The sequence below is a fragment of the Arachis ipaensis genome, chromosome B7 (genome assembly GCF_059453495.1).
Source record: "Arachis ipaensis isolate K30076 ecotype BB chromosome B7, ASM5945349v1, whole genome shotgun sequence".
Classification (NCBI taxonomy): Eukaryota; Viridiplantae; Streptophyta; class Magnoliopsida; order Fabales; family Fabaceae; genus Arachis; species Arachis ipaensis.
Window position 1 is genome coordinate 140,564,190 of NC_142442.1, and position 20,781 is coordinate 140,584,970.

A 20,781-nucleotide genomic window follows, 5' to 3' on the forward strand; every position below is an offset into this window, starting at 1 on the left:
GTTATGTGGTCATGTCTTTTGGATTAAAAAATGCAGGGGCCACATATCAAAGGTTGATGAACAAAATGTTTGCACCTCACCTCGGAAACTTAATGGAGGTATATGTGGACGACATGTTAGTAAAAACCAAAGATGAGGCCAGTCTCCTATCCGACCTCTCACAAGTCTTCGGCACCATCAAAAGACATGTGATGAGACTAAATCCCCCCAAATGCACTTTTGCAGTAGAGGCAGAAAATTCTTGGGTTTTATGCTCACACAAAGGGGGATTGAGGCTAACCCCAACAAGTGTAGAGCAATCTTAGAAATGAGGAGTCCGACTTGTTTAAAAGAAGTCCAACAACTGAATGGCCGACTTGCAGCATTGTCCAGATTTTTGGCAGGATCAGCCTTGAGATCCTTGTCACTTTTTTCACTACTTAAAAAAGGATGTCAATTTGAGTGGACCTCTGAATGTGAAGATTCCTTTCAGGAATTCAAAAAATTCTTAAGTGAACCACCCATCCTTACCTGAGCAGAAGCGGGAGAAGAGCTGGTGTTATACCTAGTTGTTGCTGAAAAGTCGGTAGCATCAGCATTGCTACGAGAAGATGAGGTCGGTCAGCATCCCATTTATTTTGCTAGCAAAGTCTTACAAGGGACAGTGTTAAGATATCAAAAAATAAAAAAATTTGCATACGCCTTAATCGTGGCATCTAGGAGACTCCGACCTTACTTCCAGGCACACACCATAAGAGTCCGGACAAATCAACCTATGAAGCAGATACTCCAGAAGACAGACATAGCAGGTCAGATGGTACCATGGGATATAGAACTATCCGATTTCAACTTGAGATACAAAACTCGAATAGCCATAAAAGTTCAATGCCTCACCGACTTTGTCGCAGAGTATACAGGCGATCAGATTGAAACCTCCACCACTTGGGAACTCTATGTAGATGGGTCCTCTAATAAGGTCGGAAGTGGAGCAGGCATAATATTGGTCAATGAAGAAGGAACTCAAATAGAAGTTTTCTTGAAGTTTGAGTTCCCTGCTTCCAACAACCAGGTAGAGTACAAAGCCCTGATTGCAGGACTGAAACTCGCCAAAGAAGTTGGGGCGACTAAAGTAATAATCTTCAGTAATTCTTAGGTAGTAACCTCACAAATCAATGGAGAGTACCAAGCAAAGGATCCTAATATGAAGAGATACTTACAAAAAATGCTTGTACATCTTTAACAATTCAATGATACTGAGGTTCGACATATAACTCGGGAACTTAATAGCCGAACAGATACCCTTTCTAAATTGGCAAGTACCAAGCCTGGAAGAAATAACAGAAGTCTGATACAAGAAATCCTCAAAGATCCATCCGTTATCAAGGCAAATAACAAATCAGGCGTTCTATCTATTTCTGGCTTAAACCTCAGATAGATGACTCCCTTTATCGAATATTTAAAATTCGACATCCTTCCTGAGGAACAAAAGGAAGCCAAGAGAATTTGGAGGGAAGCACGGAACTACACTTTAGTACAGAATGTTCTTTATAGAAGGGGAATATCCACACCATTGTTGAAATGTGTACCAACTTGCAGAACTGAAGAGGTTTTGGAGGAAATACATAATGGCATATGTGGAAACCATCTCGAAGCACGATCTCTGGCTAGGAAGGTGGTCCGAGCTAGATTTTTCTGGCCGACTTTGCAAAAGGACGCGACTGACTTTGTCAGAAAGTGTCCGCCTTGTTAGATGCATGCCAACTTCTACATCGCTCCACCTGCAGAGCTCATCGGTATAACCTCGCCATGGCCTTTTGTGAAATGGGAGTTGGACCTACTCGGACTCTTTTCCCAAGCCCCTGGACAAGTCAAGTACCTAATTGTGGAAGTGGATTACTTCACTAAATGGATAGAAGGAGAACCACCAGCTACTATCACAGCTCAAAGAAGTTGAAAGTTCCTATATAAGAATATCATTACTCGGTTCGGAGTTTTCCACTCCATTACCACAAATAATGGTACACAGTTCACCGACTCTACATTCAGGAATTTAGTAGCAAGTATGAAGATCAAGCACTAGTTCACATCGGTAGGGGTGGCAGGAGTACCCGAACCCGCGGGTACCTAATTATAACCCGCCCCAACCCAGTCAGGGCGGGTTTAAACCCGACCTGGAGCGGGGTGGATTTTAATCGGGGCGGGTGGCTGAGCGGGACGGGACGGGATCGGGGTCAGGCTAAACTCGCCCATACCCGCCCCGGAGTACATATATCTATACACAATTTTAAGTTTTTAGGGTTCCTAATCCTCACAGCCAATGCCCTCATACTCATTAACTTGTCCCCTTAACCCCTAACCCTAGCTGAGAAGAGAGAACAAAAGTCACTTCCTCTTCTCCACAGTGAAGCTCAGATCTGGTCACCTTCACTGTGCCGTTGAGCCTTCCGCCGAGCCTGTCGTCGTCGCTACTCTTCCGTCCTACCAAGCCCCTTCGTTGCTGTGCTGCGTTGCCCTCTTTGTCTCCTTCTTCCTCTTCTGGTAACTCGGTGGCCCTTTCGTCGGTGTGCTGCGCTGCCCTCTTTGTCGCCGTCTTTGGTAAGTTTCCCCCGTCTCTGCGCTACCCTCTTTGATCAGATCAAATCAACATCCAAGAAGCTTAATATGTATGAAGCATGAAATATATATGCATGAGATAAAATATGAAAAATTAATTTTTTAACTAGTTAGTATAATCAATTTTTTATTGTAATAGTCATTTTAGTCGTACCAATTTTTTTTTCCTTCACATATTGCATATATGAGTATAATTTTTTTTAGATGAAGAATTTTTTGTGGCTATAAAGTAGTAACTGTATGTGTATACGATTGCTTGCCAAATTAATTATTATATATGGCATTATTACAAAAGATATATGTACCTCAGCATTTCCCAAATCATCCCAAAGCCGAAGAATAGTTGCCGAAGAAGAAATTATATCTGTAACTTCAATTATTTTTAATTTCATAGTTCTGGTTAGAGTTTGACCGGAGATTGTTCATTTATCATATTTTTTTTTTTACATTAAATTTAGTTTTGTATTTTTTTATTGTTTCCTCTTGTTGTGATTGAAATTTTGTGTCTGAAAAATTTTTGAGCCGTCCCTTTTACACTGCTGCGTTTTGGTCAATAACTCAGACACCAAACTATTTTTGTTTTCAATTGGTAAGTGTGTGTCTTTGTTTTTTGTTTGAAATTTTCGTTTCAAATGGGATGTGAGTTTCACACTTTAACCACTGCAAATTGAAGAAAAAAGAGCTGTTACTAGATTTATTTCTGCATTTTCCTTTAATATCATTTACTCAATTTGTTATTTTTCTGCTCAAAGTTAGCAACTTACGGGCTTGATGGGGTTAAAATTTTAAACTTTTGATGTTTTTAAGTATTTGGGTGGGCTTTACTTTTTGAGTGTCAATTTGAATTTTGATGTGAAAATTGAGTATATGTGAAGATTCAGACAAAGTGATGGAATTTGTGCTGTTCAGTTCAATTTCTATGTTAACTTTTGTTTAGTTTATATAATGAAAATACTTTATATGATTTTGCCCTTGTTATGATTTTGCCTTTACTGATGTTCTGGTTTATTGAATTTTGGACAAGAATTTGTAATTGTCATTGAGTATTAGTGTGTATATATATATAATGAGGTTTATTTTAATCAATACAAAAAGGACCATTATATTTTATTTATGCTCTCTAGTTATCTGATCTCTTTATTATTCTCCACACTTATATATCTCTAGTTTATATACTTTGTGTTTTCAATGTAGGTTTGTTAAGATAATTTTATGGCTAGTAATGTTAGAGAAGACACACAAAACAATAATGTTACTCCTATCGATAATGAAATTGAAGTTCAGAGTAATGCTAATCCAACTTCAGAAACTCCACAACCAATGGATAATAATGCCTCAAATTCAGAAGGATCAACTCCTGTTGAAGGTAATAATAAGACTAATATTAAGAGTGCTTATTGGGAGTATTTTGATCGTTTAAAAGTTGAAGGTGAATGGAAGGCAAAATGCAAATTTTGCAAGAGTGTGCTTAATGCAAATCCGAAGATTGGTACCAAGTCATTAAGAAACCATGTGGATCGATATTGTAAGAAAATAAAAGTGGCGAACCCAAGGCAATCATCAATTGTTGAATCACTAGCAAAGCAAGCACAAGGGCAAAAAGTAAATGAAGATGGCTTTGTGTTTGTCCCTTCAAAGACAAGAAAGTGTATCGACGAAATGATTGTCCTACATGAGTATCCTTTGAGTTGTTTGGACCACCATGGACTGAGGCGAGCGTTTGCATCAATGCAACCAACATTTAAAATGCTTAGTCGCAACACGGTTAGGAAAGACATCTTGAAGATGTTTGGGGATGAGAAGCTGAAGTTAACTCTTCAACTAGATAAAAATGATAGTAGAGTTGCAATAACTAGCGACATGTAGACTTCCAATCAAGAAAAAGGTTACATGGTTGTCACAGCTCACTATATCGATAGTTCGTGAAAGTTGTAAATGCGCCTATTGAGATACTTCAAAAACTTCATAAACTTTTATACATTGTGTTGAGCTTCGTTAATCTAAAACGCATGCATGTTTGTTCTATTTTTCAGCTTTTGTTATGTTTTTTGTCCCCATACAAGTGAAGTTCTTACTCAAACATTGATGAAAATATTGTTAGAATAGAACGTTGATAGAAAACTGTCTACTGTTACATTGGATAATTGTTCTACTAATGATGCTATGATAGATGAATTGTTGGGGCGTCTAGATTCTTCATTCTTGATGTTGGGGGGTAAATTATTGCATATGCGTTGTTGTGCTCATATATTGAATTTGATTGTGAAGGATAGTTTGAGTATAGTTAAGGAAAGTATTGAAAAGATTCGCAGTAGTGTATTGTATTGGACTGCAACGCAGAAAAGGAACGAAATTTTTGTGAGCTAGTGTGCTAAAACAACGATTCCATTTACTAAGAAATTGGTTCTTGATTGTCTGACTATGTGGAACTCAACTTATTCGATGTTAGAAATTGCATTGTTGTATAGAGTTGTCTTTCCTAGGTTAAGGCAGAAGGAACCCCAATATAAAATTGTGCCAAGTAATGAAGAGTGGAAACTTGCCAAGGAAATATGTGATAGATTGAAGTTGTTTTATGATGTTACTCAACTGTTTTCTGGTTCTAAATTTCCGACAGCCAATCTTTACTTTACTCTGGTTTGTAAAATAAAAGTCTCATTGGATGAATGACAACTTTCTAGTAATTCTTTAATTGCTAATATGGCATCTAGCATGAAGAAAAAATTTGAGAAGTATTAGGATGAGATTCATGGCATTATGGGTATTGCTGCTGTTTTAGATCCTAGGTACAAGATAGTTGGGGTTGAGTTTCAATCTGAAAAAATGTATCCAAATCCAATAGAATGTTTCAAGCAAGTTGACAGAATTCATCAGTTGTGTAATGACTTGTTTAATGAATACAATCAAAAAATGAGTTTCGATGTGTCACATGTTGGTACAAAAGAAGTTGATGAAAGTGGAAATACAAGCATATTTAGGGGTGATGATTATATGGAGTATCTTAAAAGAAGAAAAATGACAAGGATTCATGTGTAAATGTTGAGTTTGATCATTATCTTGAGGAGGAAATTCATCTTCAAAATGATCTTAACTTTAATGTTTTGAAATGGTGGAAGAACAATCAAATAAAATTTAAAGTTTTAGCAAAAATAGCCAAGGATATATATGTCATTCCGGTATCCACTATTGCTTCTGAATCTGCTTTTAGTACAAGTGGTCGTGTAATTTCTCCTCATTGCGGAATGCTCAAAGAAAGCATAATTGAAGCTTTAATGTGTAGCAAAAGTTGGTTGTGGGCAGCTTTAGGGAATAAAAGTGATATATTACTTAATATTTATTTATGTTAATTTTTTACATAATAGTAATTAGTTTATTAATTGCTATCTCTTTTGATTTTTAGGTTTGAATCTTGACTTTCAAACCTTTAATGATGATGAAGATGTGGATAGTGATAAAGAATAAGGATTGAAGACTTTTTAATATTTTTATGATGTAATTTCTTTATGTTTGTATTTTAATTTAGTTATTTGACATTGTATAAACTTTTTTCAATTTCAAATTATTTGACATTGTATGAATCTTATGTTTGTATTTTAATTTAGTTATGAATTTTCAGTTTGTATCTTAATTTATATATGAATGTGTAAAAATTAAAATGTCATTTAATTTTTATAGAGGCGGGTAGGGGCCGAGCGAGTACCCGTGGGGGTAGGTTAGGGTAGAGTAACCTACTACCCGCGGGTAGGAGTGGAGCGGGTAGTAGTGAAATGCAAGGATAGTGGGGCGGGGTCGGGTAGGGCAAAAACCCGTCCCTACCCGCCCCACTGCCACCGCTACACATCGATAGAACATTCCCAAGCTAATGGACAAGCTGAAGCAGCCAATAAAGTCATATTAGCTAGGTTAAAGAAAAGGCTGTAGGATGCAAAGGGAGCTTGGGTAGAAGAGCTCCCGCAAGTACTATGGGCTTACCGAACAATACCTCATTCTACGACTGGAGAAACACCTTTCCAACTTGCAGACGGAATAAAAGCCATGATCCCAGTAGAGGTCAATGAACAAAGTCCAAGGGTAAGATATTATGATGAGGTCGGAAATGTCCAAGCCCGTAAAGAAGAACTCGAACTCCTCTTAGAAGTCCAAGAACAAGCCCAGATAAGAGAAACAGCGCTGAAGCAAAGGATGTCGGCCAGATACAACAAAAAGGTATTACGAAGGAACTTCACCACAAGAGACCTAGTCCTGATAAGAAATGATATCGGGGTAAACAAGTCAGGCGAAGGGAAGCTCGCAGCCAACTGGAAAAGACCTTACAAGATATCCGAAGTCTTGGGAAAAGGCTATTATAAAGTGTCCGACTTGAACGGAGCCGAGCTCCCAAGGTCGTGGCATGCATGTAATTTGAAGAGATATTATAGCTAGTAGCGCACCTCACTCCCTGATGTACTCTTTTTTCTGACTTCACGATTTTTTCCCAAAAAGGGTTTTCCAGAAGGGGGCTTTAACGAGGCATCAAAGTGGAGACCAGGGACAATAGAGTTATCCCCTGGCAGCAAAGCATTTTTTAAGTTACATTTCATCAATAATAATGTCTCTTTCTATTTATTCCTTTACCATCTCCTACGATACGCATTGAATTAAGCTAAAAAAAGCGCGAAAATCTGTTGTTTGTCCTACATGGTCGGCAAGATAAAGTGACGAGGTACAAGTCAGTATAAAGAGGTTATAAATGACGATCAAACAAACTCGGAACAAAATGATTTACAAGTCGGAAAGCGTCCGAGCAGAATAAAATGCATCACGAAAATAACCTAAGTTATGAAAACGATTCAATAACAAAACAAATTGGGCATTCGCACTAAGTAATGGAAAACAAAAAACCCTTCCTTAAAAACCCTAAGTTAAAGGTTACTTATTAAAAGCTTTCATAAAAGCCTCACAAACCGTAGATGAGTTATTCGACATGCAAGCAAGCATATTAAAGATCCTAAGACAAAAGGAAAACTCACAGATATAGAAACCTTTTCAAGATAATTATAACTACTCAAAAGTTATTCAAGTCCTATTAAAAAGGACTAGCAATAGCAAAAGCAAAAAGTTGTTAAGCCCTTTACAAAGGACCAAAGTCAGCAAAAAGAAAAGCATGTAAAAAATATAAATGGAAGTGTTTATAAAAGGACCCACAAGACGGGCCTTAACCAAAGAATTAAGCAGGAACAATCAAAGGATTCTGATCATTAGCTGGAGAGGAGTTAAGATCGGCGGATAAAGTCGGAGGGTTCTCCTCAGTTGAAGTCAGAAGGTTCTCCTCAGTGGGGGTGGCTTCTGGCTGAGGGGAGGAACTCGGCATCATTTCCTCGGGAGCGACGACTTCTTGGGGAGGAGACTCAACCAAGCATTGCCCAGCAGTCTTGAGCTCAAAGTCAGTAGGATGGCGGGGCGGAGAAACAATCTTCCTGTCGACCACAATCTTGTCGGGATGCAGAGGGAATAAATCTAAGTCGGGAGCAATTACCCGAACTTAATTCTTTAAAATTTCAAATACCTCTTCTTTACCCTCAGCAACTGACTCCTCCAAGTAAACATAATCCTCCCTAAGTCGCTCCATCTGCTTCTTCAACTCCAAGTTCTACCGAAATTCTAACATAATTCTCCTCAGCTTTCTTCAGCAATCCTTCGGCCAGAGTACAGGAAGCCGCAGATTGCCTTTTCTGATCACGAGCTTTAAAGAGCTCGGCCTCCATACTTACCTTCTCCTCCTCCAACCCCTTCTCGGCCTTCTGAAGAGTTGTCACCTTGGTCCGAAGGACCTCCAAAGAATGCTGAATAGCATTCAGGGGAGTCCTCTCTAACTCTGTCAGCAAGGTAGAGCATACTCCAGCAGTTCGGATCCCCTCTCGGATTAAGACCTGGAGGTGGTTTTTGATAGAAACATCATCCATAGCAATAAAGCTATGAGGAAGGATGTGCTTCTTTCAAAACTTCACCCCATCAAACCCAGCGTCATTAATATTAAGGGTGCCAGATTCTGAGGTCTTCCTCTTCTTAGAACTTGGTTCCGAGAAGGGAGGAACTGGAGAGGTAAGAACTGGAGAAGGAGGAGGAAAGAGGTTTACTAGCTTGCTCTGAGAAGAGGTACCCGAATCAGACTTAGTCGAAAAAGAGGTATCCGACTTGCTACTCTCCTGTAGCGGGCTCGGGCGTTCCTTTTGGCCTTCTGAACTTTTTGGTAAGCCTTGGAACCACTTTTCATTTTTTCTACAAAAAAGAAATAGACGTCAACAAACAAGTCGAAAAAAATGTCATCTATAACATAGTGGCAAAAACTACTTAGTTCGATATGGACATAACTCGGAGTCCTGAGAAGGAACTTTTTTGTGTCAAGATTTGGAGCCCGTCCCCAAGCCTCTCGAAAGAATTCGACCACAGTCTCCTCCACCTCGTCCAAGTCTATCAAATTGTATTTTTCAACAGAGGCTGCCTCTGTCAAGTATAAGTAGAAACGGGGCTCATCATTCTCACTCAGAAAAAAGGGATGATGACCCTCAACGGCACGAAATTTAAAAAGAAATTCTTAAAGTCGTGGAACGACTCATCAAAGATAGAAAACACCTACCGGCCTTGGATAGCTCGGAAGAAAACCCATTGTTGTTTATTTTATTTGTTTGAAGCACTAAAAGGCTTCGTTAAGTGGAAGAAGAGGTAGAAAAAGATTATCAAAGAGATCGGAAACCCGAGTTCACAACTAACGAGTTGATAAATTTTGAGAAATTCCCAAGAATTTGGATGGAGTTGGGAAGGAGTCACTCTCTAATGAGATAATACCTCTATCTTGAAATCGGAAAAAGGGAAGGTAACCCCAAGTCGGGTAAATAGGCAGTCATACATGAAGATAAAATGGGGTTCCGACTCAACGGCTCGCCCAAAACAAACTCGGTCCTCAAAGTCAGGGGCTACTATTTCATATTTTGCCTCATCCTCACCAGAACTACAAATTCTATGATGCTTATGGAGTTCCTTTACAAAAACACTATCAACTATGGGGTTGGAACAGAGAACAGATGAATCTACCCATTTCAATAAATCTTCAGGAACCTTGGAAGACATATTTGGAGGAATAGGAAGAGACATACAGAAGGAGATACCTACATTACACAAAAGAAAGCATTACAAAACAAGTCTGAAACAAGGCAAACTTTCTTTTTTGTAAAAAAAAAAAGGGGTGCAACCAACAGCCACAAAAGACATAATCTTTGGAAAAACACAGTAAAACACAACGATCATGGGGGCAACCTAACATGCATGAGAAAACACAACAGCGAGACGGCAACAAAGGCACATTAAAAGCTACCTTAAACCCTCAACAGGCACAAGTTCATCAACACAGAAATCGCATTCCAACAATAAATTCTAAAAATAGTGGAAACACTACAAAGCCAGAGAAAGAAGTTAAAGCAGAAGGGGATACCAACCTCTTTTCTTGATGAAGGTTGAAGAAAAATAACGGAATGGTAAGGTCAGCGAAGAAGTTTCTCAGATGCTTCACAGTCTGTAAAGAAAGAACGAAATCGCAACACTGGGAGGTTTGATGGATAAAAGAGAGGCTTGAGAGAACGAAAGGGCGCGAGTATGGAGAGACGAAAAAGGAAGAAAGAGAAAAGAAAAGAGTATTTAAAATACCCAAAGGGCAAAACTGTAAAAGTTCCTCCCCCATTAAATAACGTGTACGGTTACAAACATAACCGCATCCCACGTATCCAAAGAGGAAGCCAATAGAAGCAACGATTGGCATTCTGAAAATCACGTCGGTTTTGCAGTTTGAAAATCACGTCAGTTTCCCGAATAGAATGTAAAAACTGACCTGAAAGGTTCCGACTTCACATACACTTGAATCTGACCTAAGCAAAAAGATCGGACTTAAGTAGGGGCACTGTTCATAACTGGCCCAAAACACAAGCCAGGCCCAAAAACGGAAAAAGCCCAAAATGCAGCTGTCCATAACTGACCTTTTCACAAATCAGACCGAAGTGCTGCATGACAACCCCTTCATTCCCAGAGGAGTTATAATTAACCCCTAATATCTCTCACCACTTCTAAAAGAGAGATCTGAATAATCCTAAGATAAAGGGACAGTTATCCACTATCAGAAGTGAAACTACTCCAACAGTAGTTATTGGCTCATCACCTATAAATACACTGATACTCTTCAGGTATACTTAAGTCCCAATATACTTAAACCTGCTAAGACCCATACTGACTTAAGCATCGGAGTGTTTTGCAGGTACCACCCCCACCTTCTCGCAAACAATTCGGACGACGGCTATATATATATATATATATATATATATATATATATATATATATATAGTGACATGTTACTTAGAAAAACTAATTAAACTGATCTTTCATGTTAATACAAGACAAGATAATCACATAAAATTAATAAAACGAAAGATTTTGCTTTTCCCTAGCTAGATCAATCGGAAAATAGTGATATATAGACTGATTAGTTATTTTGTTTCAACAGTTCTTCATACAAGAGAATCCCACAACAATATAGGAGTCCCTAAAGAAGGAGGAAAAATAATAGTAAAATGCACATCATCACAAGAATATCAATATCAACAAACTTTCAATATCTAATATATATTTTAGCCACGTAATCGGGTTCCCATGTTCGTGAAGGAATATGGGATTTCAACAAATCTAAATGGGGACCGCTTTCATTAACAGAAATTAGAATTTTAGATAGAATTTTCAAAGACAATAGAGGAATTGTTTAAGTTGGCCAAGATGATTATTATCAAGGGTAATAATAGTTAAGTACTTAAGTATGTTAAAAATCTGTTATTATCTATAAAGAAAGAGGAATGTTAATATGGTCATAAGAATTTATTGTTTTTGGTCAGTTATTAGTTAGTTATTAATAATTAAAAGTATAGAATAAAATATGTTGTTGGCTAAAAGAATTAAAATGATGGCTAAGTAATAACTAAAAACAATAAATTTTGATGGTTTCTAATATTTCTCATAAAAATAAGTTCAGTTGGTTGAGTTAGTTATAATAATGAGAAAATATAGGAGAACAACACTTTTTTTGAATAACGTAAACAATAGGTTAAAAAAAGAAAGTTAATTTAATTTTAAAAATTAAATTTTAAATTTAATTAAGTTAAATTATAATTTTGATTTTTTTTGTCACAACCGCTCTCTCGTAATCCTGTGTCACTGCCGTCGCTGTCTCATTACTTGTTTTTTATCAACTAAATCGGATGTTGATTTTACTGAATAGTTCTTTTCATTCTAAAGTGGATGTCTATTTAGATATATCATTGGTATTTTACTTGATTTGTTTGATTTTGCATGTATATGCTTCACAGGATGTTCATTTTACTATGTATACGTGCGGATAATTCTTTTTACTAAGATATTAAAAATAATTTTTTAAAAAAATTAGCTGATATTAATTAATAAATAAATAATTTCTTAATTGTATTCTTAATGAAATTTTGCACTAGAAACAAGCTTGACTCATCATTGTGCTAAACTTTAATTTCACAAGTTCTGGTGAAGGTAATGGTTGATATATTCCATGCATGCATGGTTGATCATATTTGATTCAAACCATGATTGCTGTGAAAAATTCTAAGAGGAAACATCGTATCTATCTGAATTTCAAACTTGATTGTGGAAAAACTTTAGCAATAGTAAAAGCAAGGCAGTTTCTTCTTTAGTTTATTAATTCTTTTTAGGGTTTCTCTGTTCATAGCAAAATCTTTTTGTCGATCATGAAAATCATTGAAAAGAAATGACACGAAAAAACAAATAACTTGCAAAATTATAAAAACAATATTATATAAATTAAATCTAATAACACACATCTTAGAAACTGATCGTAATATTTTAATTAAGCTATAGGATTTATTTGGGCGTCATTCTTGAAAAAAAAATGTTTAAATGATATTTTTTTAAAAGATCTTATACAAAAGTAAAAATAATTTTATATTTAGATATCTTATGTAAAAAAATATTTTTATCTATTAATTATGTTTAGATAAAATAAGATAAAAGTATTTTTTTTGTTCATTTATTATGTAAAAAATATTTTTTAAAAAAAAAAATCTTTAAAAAAAATATAAATTGTAACTTCTCAAAAAAATATTTTTTATTTTTTTAATTTTTAATATTAAAAATTTGATAAACACACTAAAAAATAAAAAAATATCTTTTTATTAAAAAAAATATCTTTTTATCGATATAATGGTATCAAAAAATATCATTAGCTTGTTATTAATGCTAACACGTACATGTGTCTTAATTAGATTCTTCACAGGAAGAAGATAACTAGAAAGTGACTTATATTTACCTATTGGCATTTCAGGATACAATAATTCTATGCTCTTAAGAAGAAAATGACAATGCTTTTAAAGCACTTCATCAAGAGATCATTAGTATAAACTTTTACCAACGGTTCGGAATCCGTGACTTTATATGGATACACTCAGATACAATAAAGAAAATATTTATTATTAGTTTTGGTTTGACGTTCTAACATTTAAATTATTATTTTCCGTCTTTAATGTTTATTGAATATCTTATTATCAGCTATTGATTTTTCTATTTTTAGATGTTTAAACAATTTTCATACATAGGGAACATGCCATTAATAAGTTGTAAACCAAAAATAAGCCAAAAGGGTATGCTAGAAAATTGTTGTATATCTATGATGACATAGACGTTACACATTCCTACATTATTATTATTATTATTATTATTATTATTATTATTATTATTATTATTATTATTATTATTATTATGTCGCTCCTTATTTAAAAAAAAATATTTTAAAGTTTAGGTTATTTTTAGCGATCATTTATTTTGTTTTTGACGATAATAAAAATAGACATTGATATATTTATTTGTAATTAGACATTAATTGTCTTATATTTTGTCATTAAAAAATTTTAGCGATAATTATATAATTATTAGTAAAAAAATTTTTAATAGTCACAAAAATTACATAATTGTCATTATAACATATACTAATAATGGCAAATATATAATTATCACAAAACATAAGTTAAATAAGACATATAATGATCGTTATATTATATTTATCATTAAAAATAATTTTTTTTTGCAGTGAATATTAATCTTCTAACTATTGTTCTCTTTATGCTTAAAACTTGAATTCTTCCTAATATGGTAGTATGCTTTAATTTTATTCTAAAACTATGATACGTGTACATTAAAATTAGTCACCAAAGTCAATCATCAATATAAAATACATGTTAACATATAAATATATATTAAAAATAAAATTAAACTATACATATACATATTTATACATAAATACATTAATAACTAATTTTAGTGATTGATTTTAGTGTACGAATAACATTTTTGTTATTCTATTACTCTATACGTATATGTAAATTAGATATTAACTGAAAACTCAATTATACTATATATATAAACACAAAAAATTAGGTACAATAATCAACCATTATATATGAATACATATTTAGTACTCATAAAAAGTTTAATTATTTTGTCATGATGCTAAAAAAATCTAAGTGTAATAATAAAGAGTTTCATTGGCTATTAGCTTTTGGTATATTTTTGTAATTTTCTTTTATTTGTCTCTGTTTTTTGGAAACCAGTACTTATACATAAAAATAAATGAATCAGTAATATATATAATGCAATATCATATATTTTAAAAAAATATCTATGTAATTTACCAAAAAATTATGGAGTTCTAGTCCGCCTTTAAGCAAATACAACGGTGACATCCTTACCAACATTTTTTTTTTTTTTGAGAATGTAATAATGTAAACATTTTCCATGACAAGAACAAGAACAAAAACGTGAGACATGAAATATGAACTTTTTTTAAACTCTATGTAACTTTTTTTTTTAAATTCTGACGATTTATTGTGAATTTAAATTCTACCTAAAAATTGTTTGTTGACCAATAAATTATAGCGTATATAAAAAAAATTTAAAATTTTAATATTTATTAAAAAAAACGAGAGAATTAACTATTCGACCAATTTAAATCCGTTACATGTACGATTTGTACTAAGTACATTGAATGCATGGTATCTAGGGTAGTAATAGTACTGTAGTAATGTAGCGGAAAGAACAAAACAAGACCACCAACTCATTTGAATTTTGTGAGGCTAAGCCAAACTTTGGAAGCATTTGGAAAGTGGGACCCAAAGGGAAAAAAATTTTGAGAAAGAGAGGTAGAAGGACAAAATTCACATTGCAATGCTTTCAACATACAAAGAACCTGACATGATTTTGTGATATGATAAATTGATAATAACTAATGAGTAGTAGTAGGCTAGTAGCTCCATCCTTTTTGGTTCCACATAACCCTGTGGGTCAAACTTTCCAGCACAAATGCCCAATTAAATAATATTATGTTTAATTAATTTGTTTCCGATTGTAGAGATTTCGGTGAAAAAGACATAAATAGCCCTCTCCCTGCTTCCATGGATCAATATATATAGCAGATGTGAAAATTGAAATAATAATGAAAAAATACACTAATATTAATTAATAATATCTAAACATAATTATTAACTTATTATAGTACTTCATGTGTTAGTGTATTGTTACCATTTTATTAATTACATGAATTTTGTGCTACACTTAAATTTGTTTAGTTGTGAATTGATAATATATATTGACTCAAATTACACTAATAACTATGTTAACAAATATTTATCAAAATATTTTCCATTTTCTGTCCTTCCCTATTATTATTATTATTATTATCAAGAAACATTACATAATCAATAAATATTATTATCTTTTATCAGTATTTAATTTATAATAATTTACATCGAAATTTTACACACGAAAAATATATAATTTATATTTATATTTATCAGAATTTACACATATAAATTAATATAATTTATATTTATATTTTTTAAAATTTACACACATAAATTAAAAATTTATTTGTTAAAGATAATTTAATATTTATACCGATCAAATAATAACAAAAAATACTAAAAATTACTAACCCAAAAATTTCTCATTATTATTATTATTATTATTATTATTATTAGATTCTTGTTAACGTATATTTAAGGATATGTTTTTAGAATATCATAAAAAAAGTTTATATATTAAAATTATTTGTTATTATTATATTATTAAATGACTAATTTTATATAAAAATAATAATTAAATAAACTTATTTAATTAAATTAAATTAATATAATAACGCTCTTAAATATCTTAACTATTATCTTTATATAATAAAGATTTGCGTGTGATTATATATGTAGCTTTGGAAAAATTTAGAGGCAGCAACTTTATTAAATTCTGGCGAACATGTAATTAACAAAAGAAAAGTGACTAATTTTACATACCATTAAAAATATTATTGATAACTATTTGGAGGCTACAAATCATAAAAATTACTATCCCTAACACTCCTCTGTAGCTTATTATTATTATTGATGCAGAGGACAGCATTTTATAGATAGTATATTGCATATAATAATGAAGAAGGTTTTGTGTATTGGCCTATAAATTCTGAGCGAGTAGTGATAGTACCACATACATTATTCTCATCTCTCAAGCCACTTCAATTATTCTTTAATAATAATAATAATGGAGATCTACTATGACGATCACCATGATTTCTTAGAGGAACTCATGGCTCTAAGAAGAGAAACATTAATGGAAACCAATTATGACAACACCACTTTTCATTCTTCTTTTCCCCCAAACTCTTCTTCTTCTTCTTCTTACCAACAGGATCTTATTCTTCCTCATCAAATTTACGACGACGACAACTTCTTCAACCAAATCTATGATTCCCTGTTGTTTGACGAACAATCCCCGCCGCCATTGATGATGGATCATTATTCTTCTTCCTCGTACTACAGTAATAACACCAGCAGCAACCTTGATTCTTATTATCCTCCATTGTCGTTCATGGAAGAAGAGGAGCTTCAGAATTTGGAGATTGAAACTGCAACAAGGTGTAAAGTGGAACCAGTAGTAACTGTAACTTGCTGTGATTCTGAGTCCCCTGCTGCGATTTTCAACGCAGATTCTGTCATGGGAAATAAGGAAATTAGAAAGAACAGCAGGTCAACAAAGAAGGTTGTGGGTCAACCCTCCAAGAATCTTATGGCGGAAAGGAGAAGAAGAAAGAGACTCAATGATAGACTCTCAATGCTAAGAGCCATTGTCCCCAAGATTAGTAAGGTATGTACTCTACCGTATTCGTACATTAAGAGTGAGACTCGAATCCACGACCTCGTAAGTATGGAAAGATTATGTTATTTATAGTTCGTTGGTATCTTAAATTTCTTAAGACATAAATTTACCTGCAATCGACTTCACATGAAGGTGTTTTTAGATAGATGACACTTGTTACTATTTGGTTTAAATAAAACCGATTTATTTTATATAAATGATTTAATTAAAAAATTAATTAACTAATTATGATGTTAGATTTTTTACCGTTATTTTTTTATTCGATTAATTATATTTATTCGATTTTTAAAAAAATAACGGTAAAAAAATCTAACATCATAATTAGTCAATTGGTTTTTTAATTAAATTATTTGTATAAAATAAATCGATTTTCTTTTTAAAATCAAATGATAACACGTGTCATTCATTCAAAAATAACTTCACGTGAAGTTTTCACCGTTAATTAATCAAAAATAAAATATTATTTTTATTTATAAAATTTTAAAATATGGATAAATTTATTTATAGATAAACAAAATTAACTCAATATTTATGAAAAACGAAAAAATTTAAAATATTATTCTTTTATCATCTAAAAATTATTTTTTGTGAATACAAAATTAGTTTCGTTTATTCACGGTTAAAAATGATGATTTATTCGTAATTTAACTATGTTTATTATTTGATAATACTCATGTCAAAGATGGATAGAACATCAATACTTGGAGACACCATTGATTACATGAAAGAGCTTCTAGAGAAGATCAACAATTTGCAACAAGAAGCTGTAAAAGTTGAAGATTCAAACATGGCAGGTGGCATTTTCAAAGATGTAATTAAACCAAATGAAATCTTGATTAGAAATTCACCCAAGGTAATATTATAATATAATATAACAATTTTCTTTTTCCTTTTTTCCAATAATACCCTTTTGATTAGTAATATAATGAAAGGTTGAATTGATTGCATTGATTTTAAATAACAGTTTGCGGTTGAGAGGGGTGTGGATAATACGAGGGTTGAGATTTGCTGTGCGGGGAAGCCAGGAATGTTGCTTTCAACAGTTAACACCTTGGAAGCATTAGGCCTTGACATTCAACAATGTGTTATAAGCTGTTTCAATGATTTCACAATGCACGTTTCTTGCTCAGAGGTACATATATTAATTGCAATTTTCTTTTTTTTTTTTTTTTCATCTTATATACACTATTTTTGTGTAAATCTCTTTTATTTACAATTCATTTTTTATACTAAAAGATCAATAAAAAAAATTTAATTGTTCTATTAGTCCCTGTAGTTTCACAAAATTTATAATTAGATTCTTATATTTTTTTTAATTGGTTCCTTCACTGTTTTTAATTTTGTAATTAAGTTCTTTTCGTATCAAAAACGTTAAAATGAACGGAATATTTTTTTTAAAGAATATTCTGTTGAGAAATATTCCGTTAATTCTAATATTTTTTTACATAGTTAAAGATTTAATTACAAAATTAAAAGTAATATAGTAACTCAATTGAAAAAAAAAAAAGGAAGTATAAGGATCTAATTATAAATTTGATAAAACTATAGAAACTAACAGAGTAATTAAATCTAAAAAAATAAAAAAATATTTTTTACTATAAATAAATGTAAAAAAAAGTGTATAAAAAAAGTGATGTAAATATCTTTTTTTTTTTTTGAGTATTTTTTTATAATATGAAAGACAAATTTTTTATCTCACCTTATTTTTTTATCATCAATTTTTATTATAAAAAGTAGAAGGCGTATAAAAGAAAAGAAATGTAGGGTGCATAATATCATTTTCATTTCTTGTGACTTAATAGTATTTTTATTAATTTGTTATGTTTTTGTTGAAGAACAGGAACCGGAGCAAAGGGCAATGCTGAATTCTGAAGATATAAAGCAAGCGTTATTTAGAAGTGCTGGTTACGGAGGAAGATGCTTGTGAGGGATATTTTTCTTTCTTTCTTCCCTTTTTTTTTTTTTTTTTTTTGAGAATTTCGCAAAAATATTTTCTTGATGAGGTTAATTACAATTTACAAGTTAACTTGCATATGGTTCAAGAGTTGTATATGTTTTTGCAGATGTAATAATAATGTGATACAATTTATTAACGAGAAAGAGTATAGTTACGGTCTTACGGATACTTTCTTGAGTTTCTGTGTGTTCGCGTATCGGACACATTTTAGATATAATATTTGTTCAACACGTATGTCTTTTGTATTCAATCATATTTTAATAAAAATAAAAATTTTTTTCTAGACATGTATAAACACACTCAAATATCATCATATATCAACGTGTCTAATTTTATTCTTAAGATATATTTTTTAAATGAGTTTAAAAATAGTATATATTATTAATTATTAAAAATAATTAAAAAATTAATTTATATTAATAAAATATCAAAATATTATTATAATTTATCTAAAAAATATTTTATATATATATATATATATCTTGTTTTTGTATTTTATAAGAATTTTAAATTTACGTGTTCATATATTCTGTATTCATATCAATATCTGTGCCTCATAGGATGATTATGTAAATTCACACCATGCTACTAAGTAAAATGTTAAAGCAGAACAATAAGTCATTTTTAATAGAAAAAAAATAATATAAATAAAAAGAGTAAAGTTGGAGTACCTTTTTTAGTTCTATGGATGACAGATTACACAACATATAATCCTATCTCCAAATAATCCAAATCATAATCATTGAATTCCCAATCTTTAAGCTTTTTTAAAAGAAAAGAAATTAGCTATGTTATATTTTAAAGGCACATGTTAACAGTTTAATAGTTTATTTTTAAATAATTTTTAACAAAATATTTTTTATGCATATCTTAATATATATTCTTAAGATATATGATAGTAAGACATAAAAAAATTCTAATTTTTTAAAAAATTAACCAATTAAATGGAATTCCATGAGACGAGAGAGAACAAAGTTGGGTTAGGTATTAAAGAAGAACAAAGTTAGGCGATCGATTGTTCATGTAATTTTATCTATTATTTAATTTTTGAGATAAATAATTTTATAATAAAATAGTAGTAAAATTTTAGTATTAACCAAAATAAAAAAAGATTTATTTAAATACATATAAAGTTATAAAGCTAAAAAGTTTATCACATAAGAAAATGTATAATTATTCATGTATTTTATCTATTGATTTAAGTTTTTGAATGAATGATATTTTTTAGTATTATTTTTAATTTTTATAGTAATTGAATTGATTTAAAATTAAAATTTGTATTAAATATAATTTTTAAAATGATATTAGTATTAATAAAATATCGTATTATTATTTTAAAGATCAATATAATGCAGCTGCTTATATATATTAAATTCATTAAATAAATATTATAATATTATTAACAAATTAAAATAAAATAAAATATTAAAATAATAAATTTTATATTAAATATCAAATTAATTTTTATAATATATAATCTTATAAATATTTATGTAATATTTTATAAAATCTAAAATAACAGTAACTAAAAACAACATTAGAGATGATTATTATTAAGAAATGTTTCATTACTACTCATATAATGCAAATATATAATTAATATATAATTATTATGAAAAGTAAAAGTGAAATTATTATTGTTGGTTACAAACTTCAAAGTTGTCTTTTCTGTGAAAGGGCGTGGCATGCATGTGATGTGCATGCAGTACTGCCGTTCCTGAACAAAACAATGAAACGTGAAAATAGCTACCAATTCTTGTTAGAACAATAATAGAATATTTAGTGACTTAAAAGTAATACTTAAATAATTCTAAGGATATTATATCATATTCTAGCTATATATAATGATAATTATATATAACATCAGGGTCTCATCCTACCATTCTTTTCATTCTCTTTTTTTCCCCTGAATTTGACTGCCATTGCCCTATGCTGATGTCAATTTTCTTCTTTCAAAAAATAAAAAATAAAAATTCACG

At 31.6% G+C, this 20,781-nt stretch overlaps 1 protein-coding gene across 1 annotated transcript; it reads left to right on the top strand.

Moving 5' to 3' along the window:
• Nucleotides 1-16,172: 16,172 nt before the first annotated feature.
• Nucleotides 16,173-19,085, top strand: LOC107606242 (transcription factor bHLH93). The gene is made up of 4 exons (XM_088493560.1): nucleotides 16,173-16,833; nucleotides 17,528-17,698; nucleotides 17,810-17,977; nucleotides 18,686-19,085. The coding sequence occupies exons 1-4, from the start codon at nucleotides 16,231-16,233 to the stop codon at nucleotides 18,770-18,772; spliced, it is 1,029 nt and encodes a 342-aa protein (XP_088349686.1). The 5' UTR covers nucleotides 16,173-16,230; the 3' UTR covers nucleotides 18,773-19,085.
• The last annotated feature ends 1,696 nt before the right edge of the window (nucleotides 19,086-20,781 follow it).

Excerpts from the sequence above, each read along its gene's own strand:
- LOC107606242 (XM_088493560.1), top strand. The coding sequence starts at position 16,231 with ATGGAGATCTACTATGACGATCACCATGATTTCTTAGAGGAACTCATG. Across the intron at positions 16,834-17,527 it reads TTGTCCCCAAGATTAGTAAG|ATGGATAGAACATCAATACT; the intron begins GTATGTACTCTA and ends CTCATGTCAAAG. Across the intron at positions 17,699-17,809 it reads TGATTAGAAATTCACCCAAG|TTTGCGGTTGAGAGGGGTGT; the intron begins GTAATATTATAA and ends TTTAAATAACAG.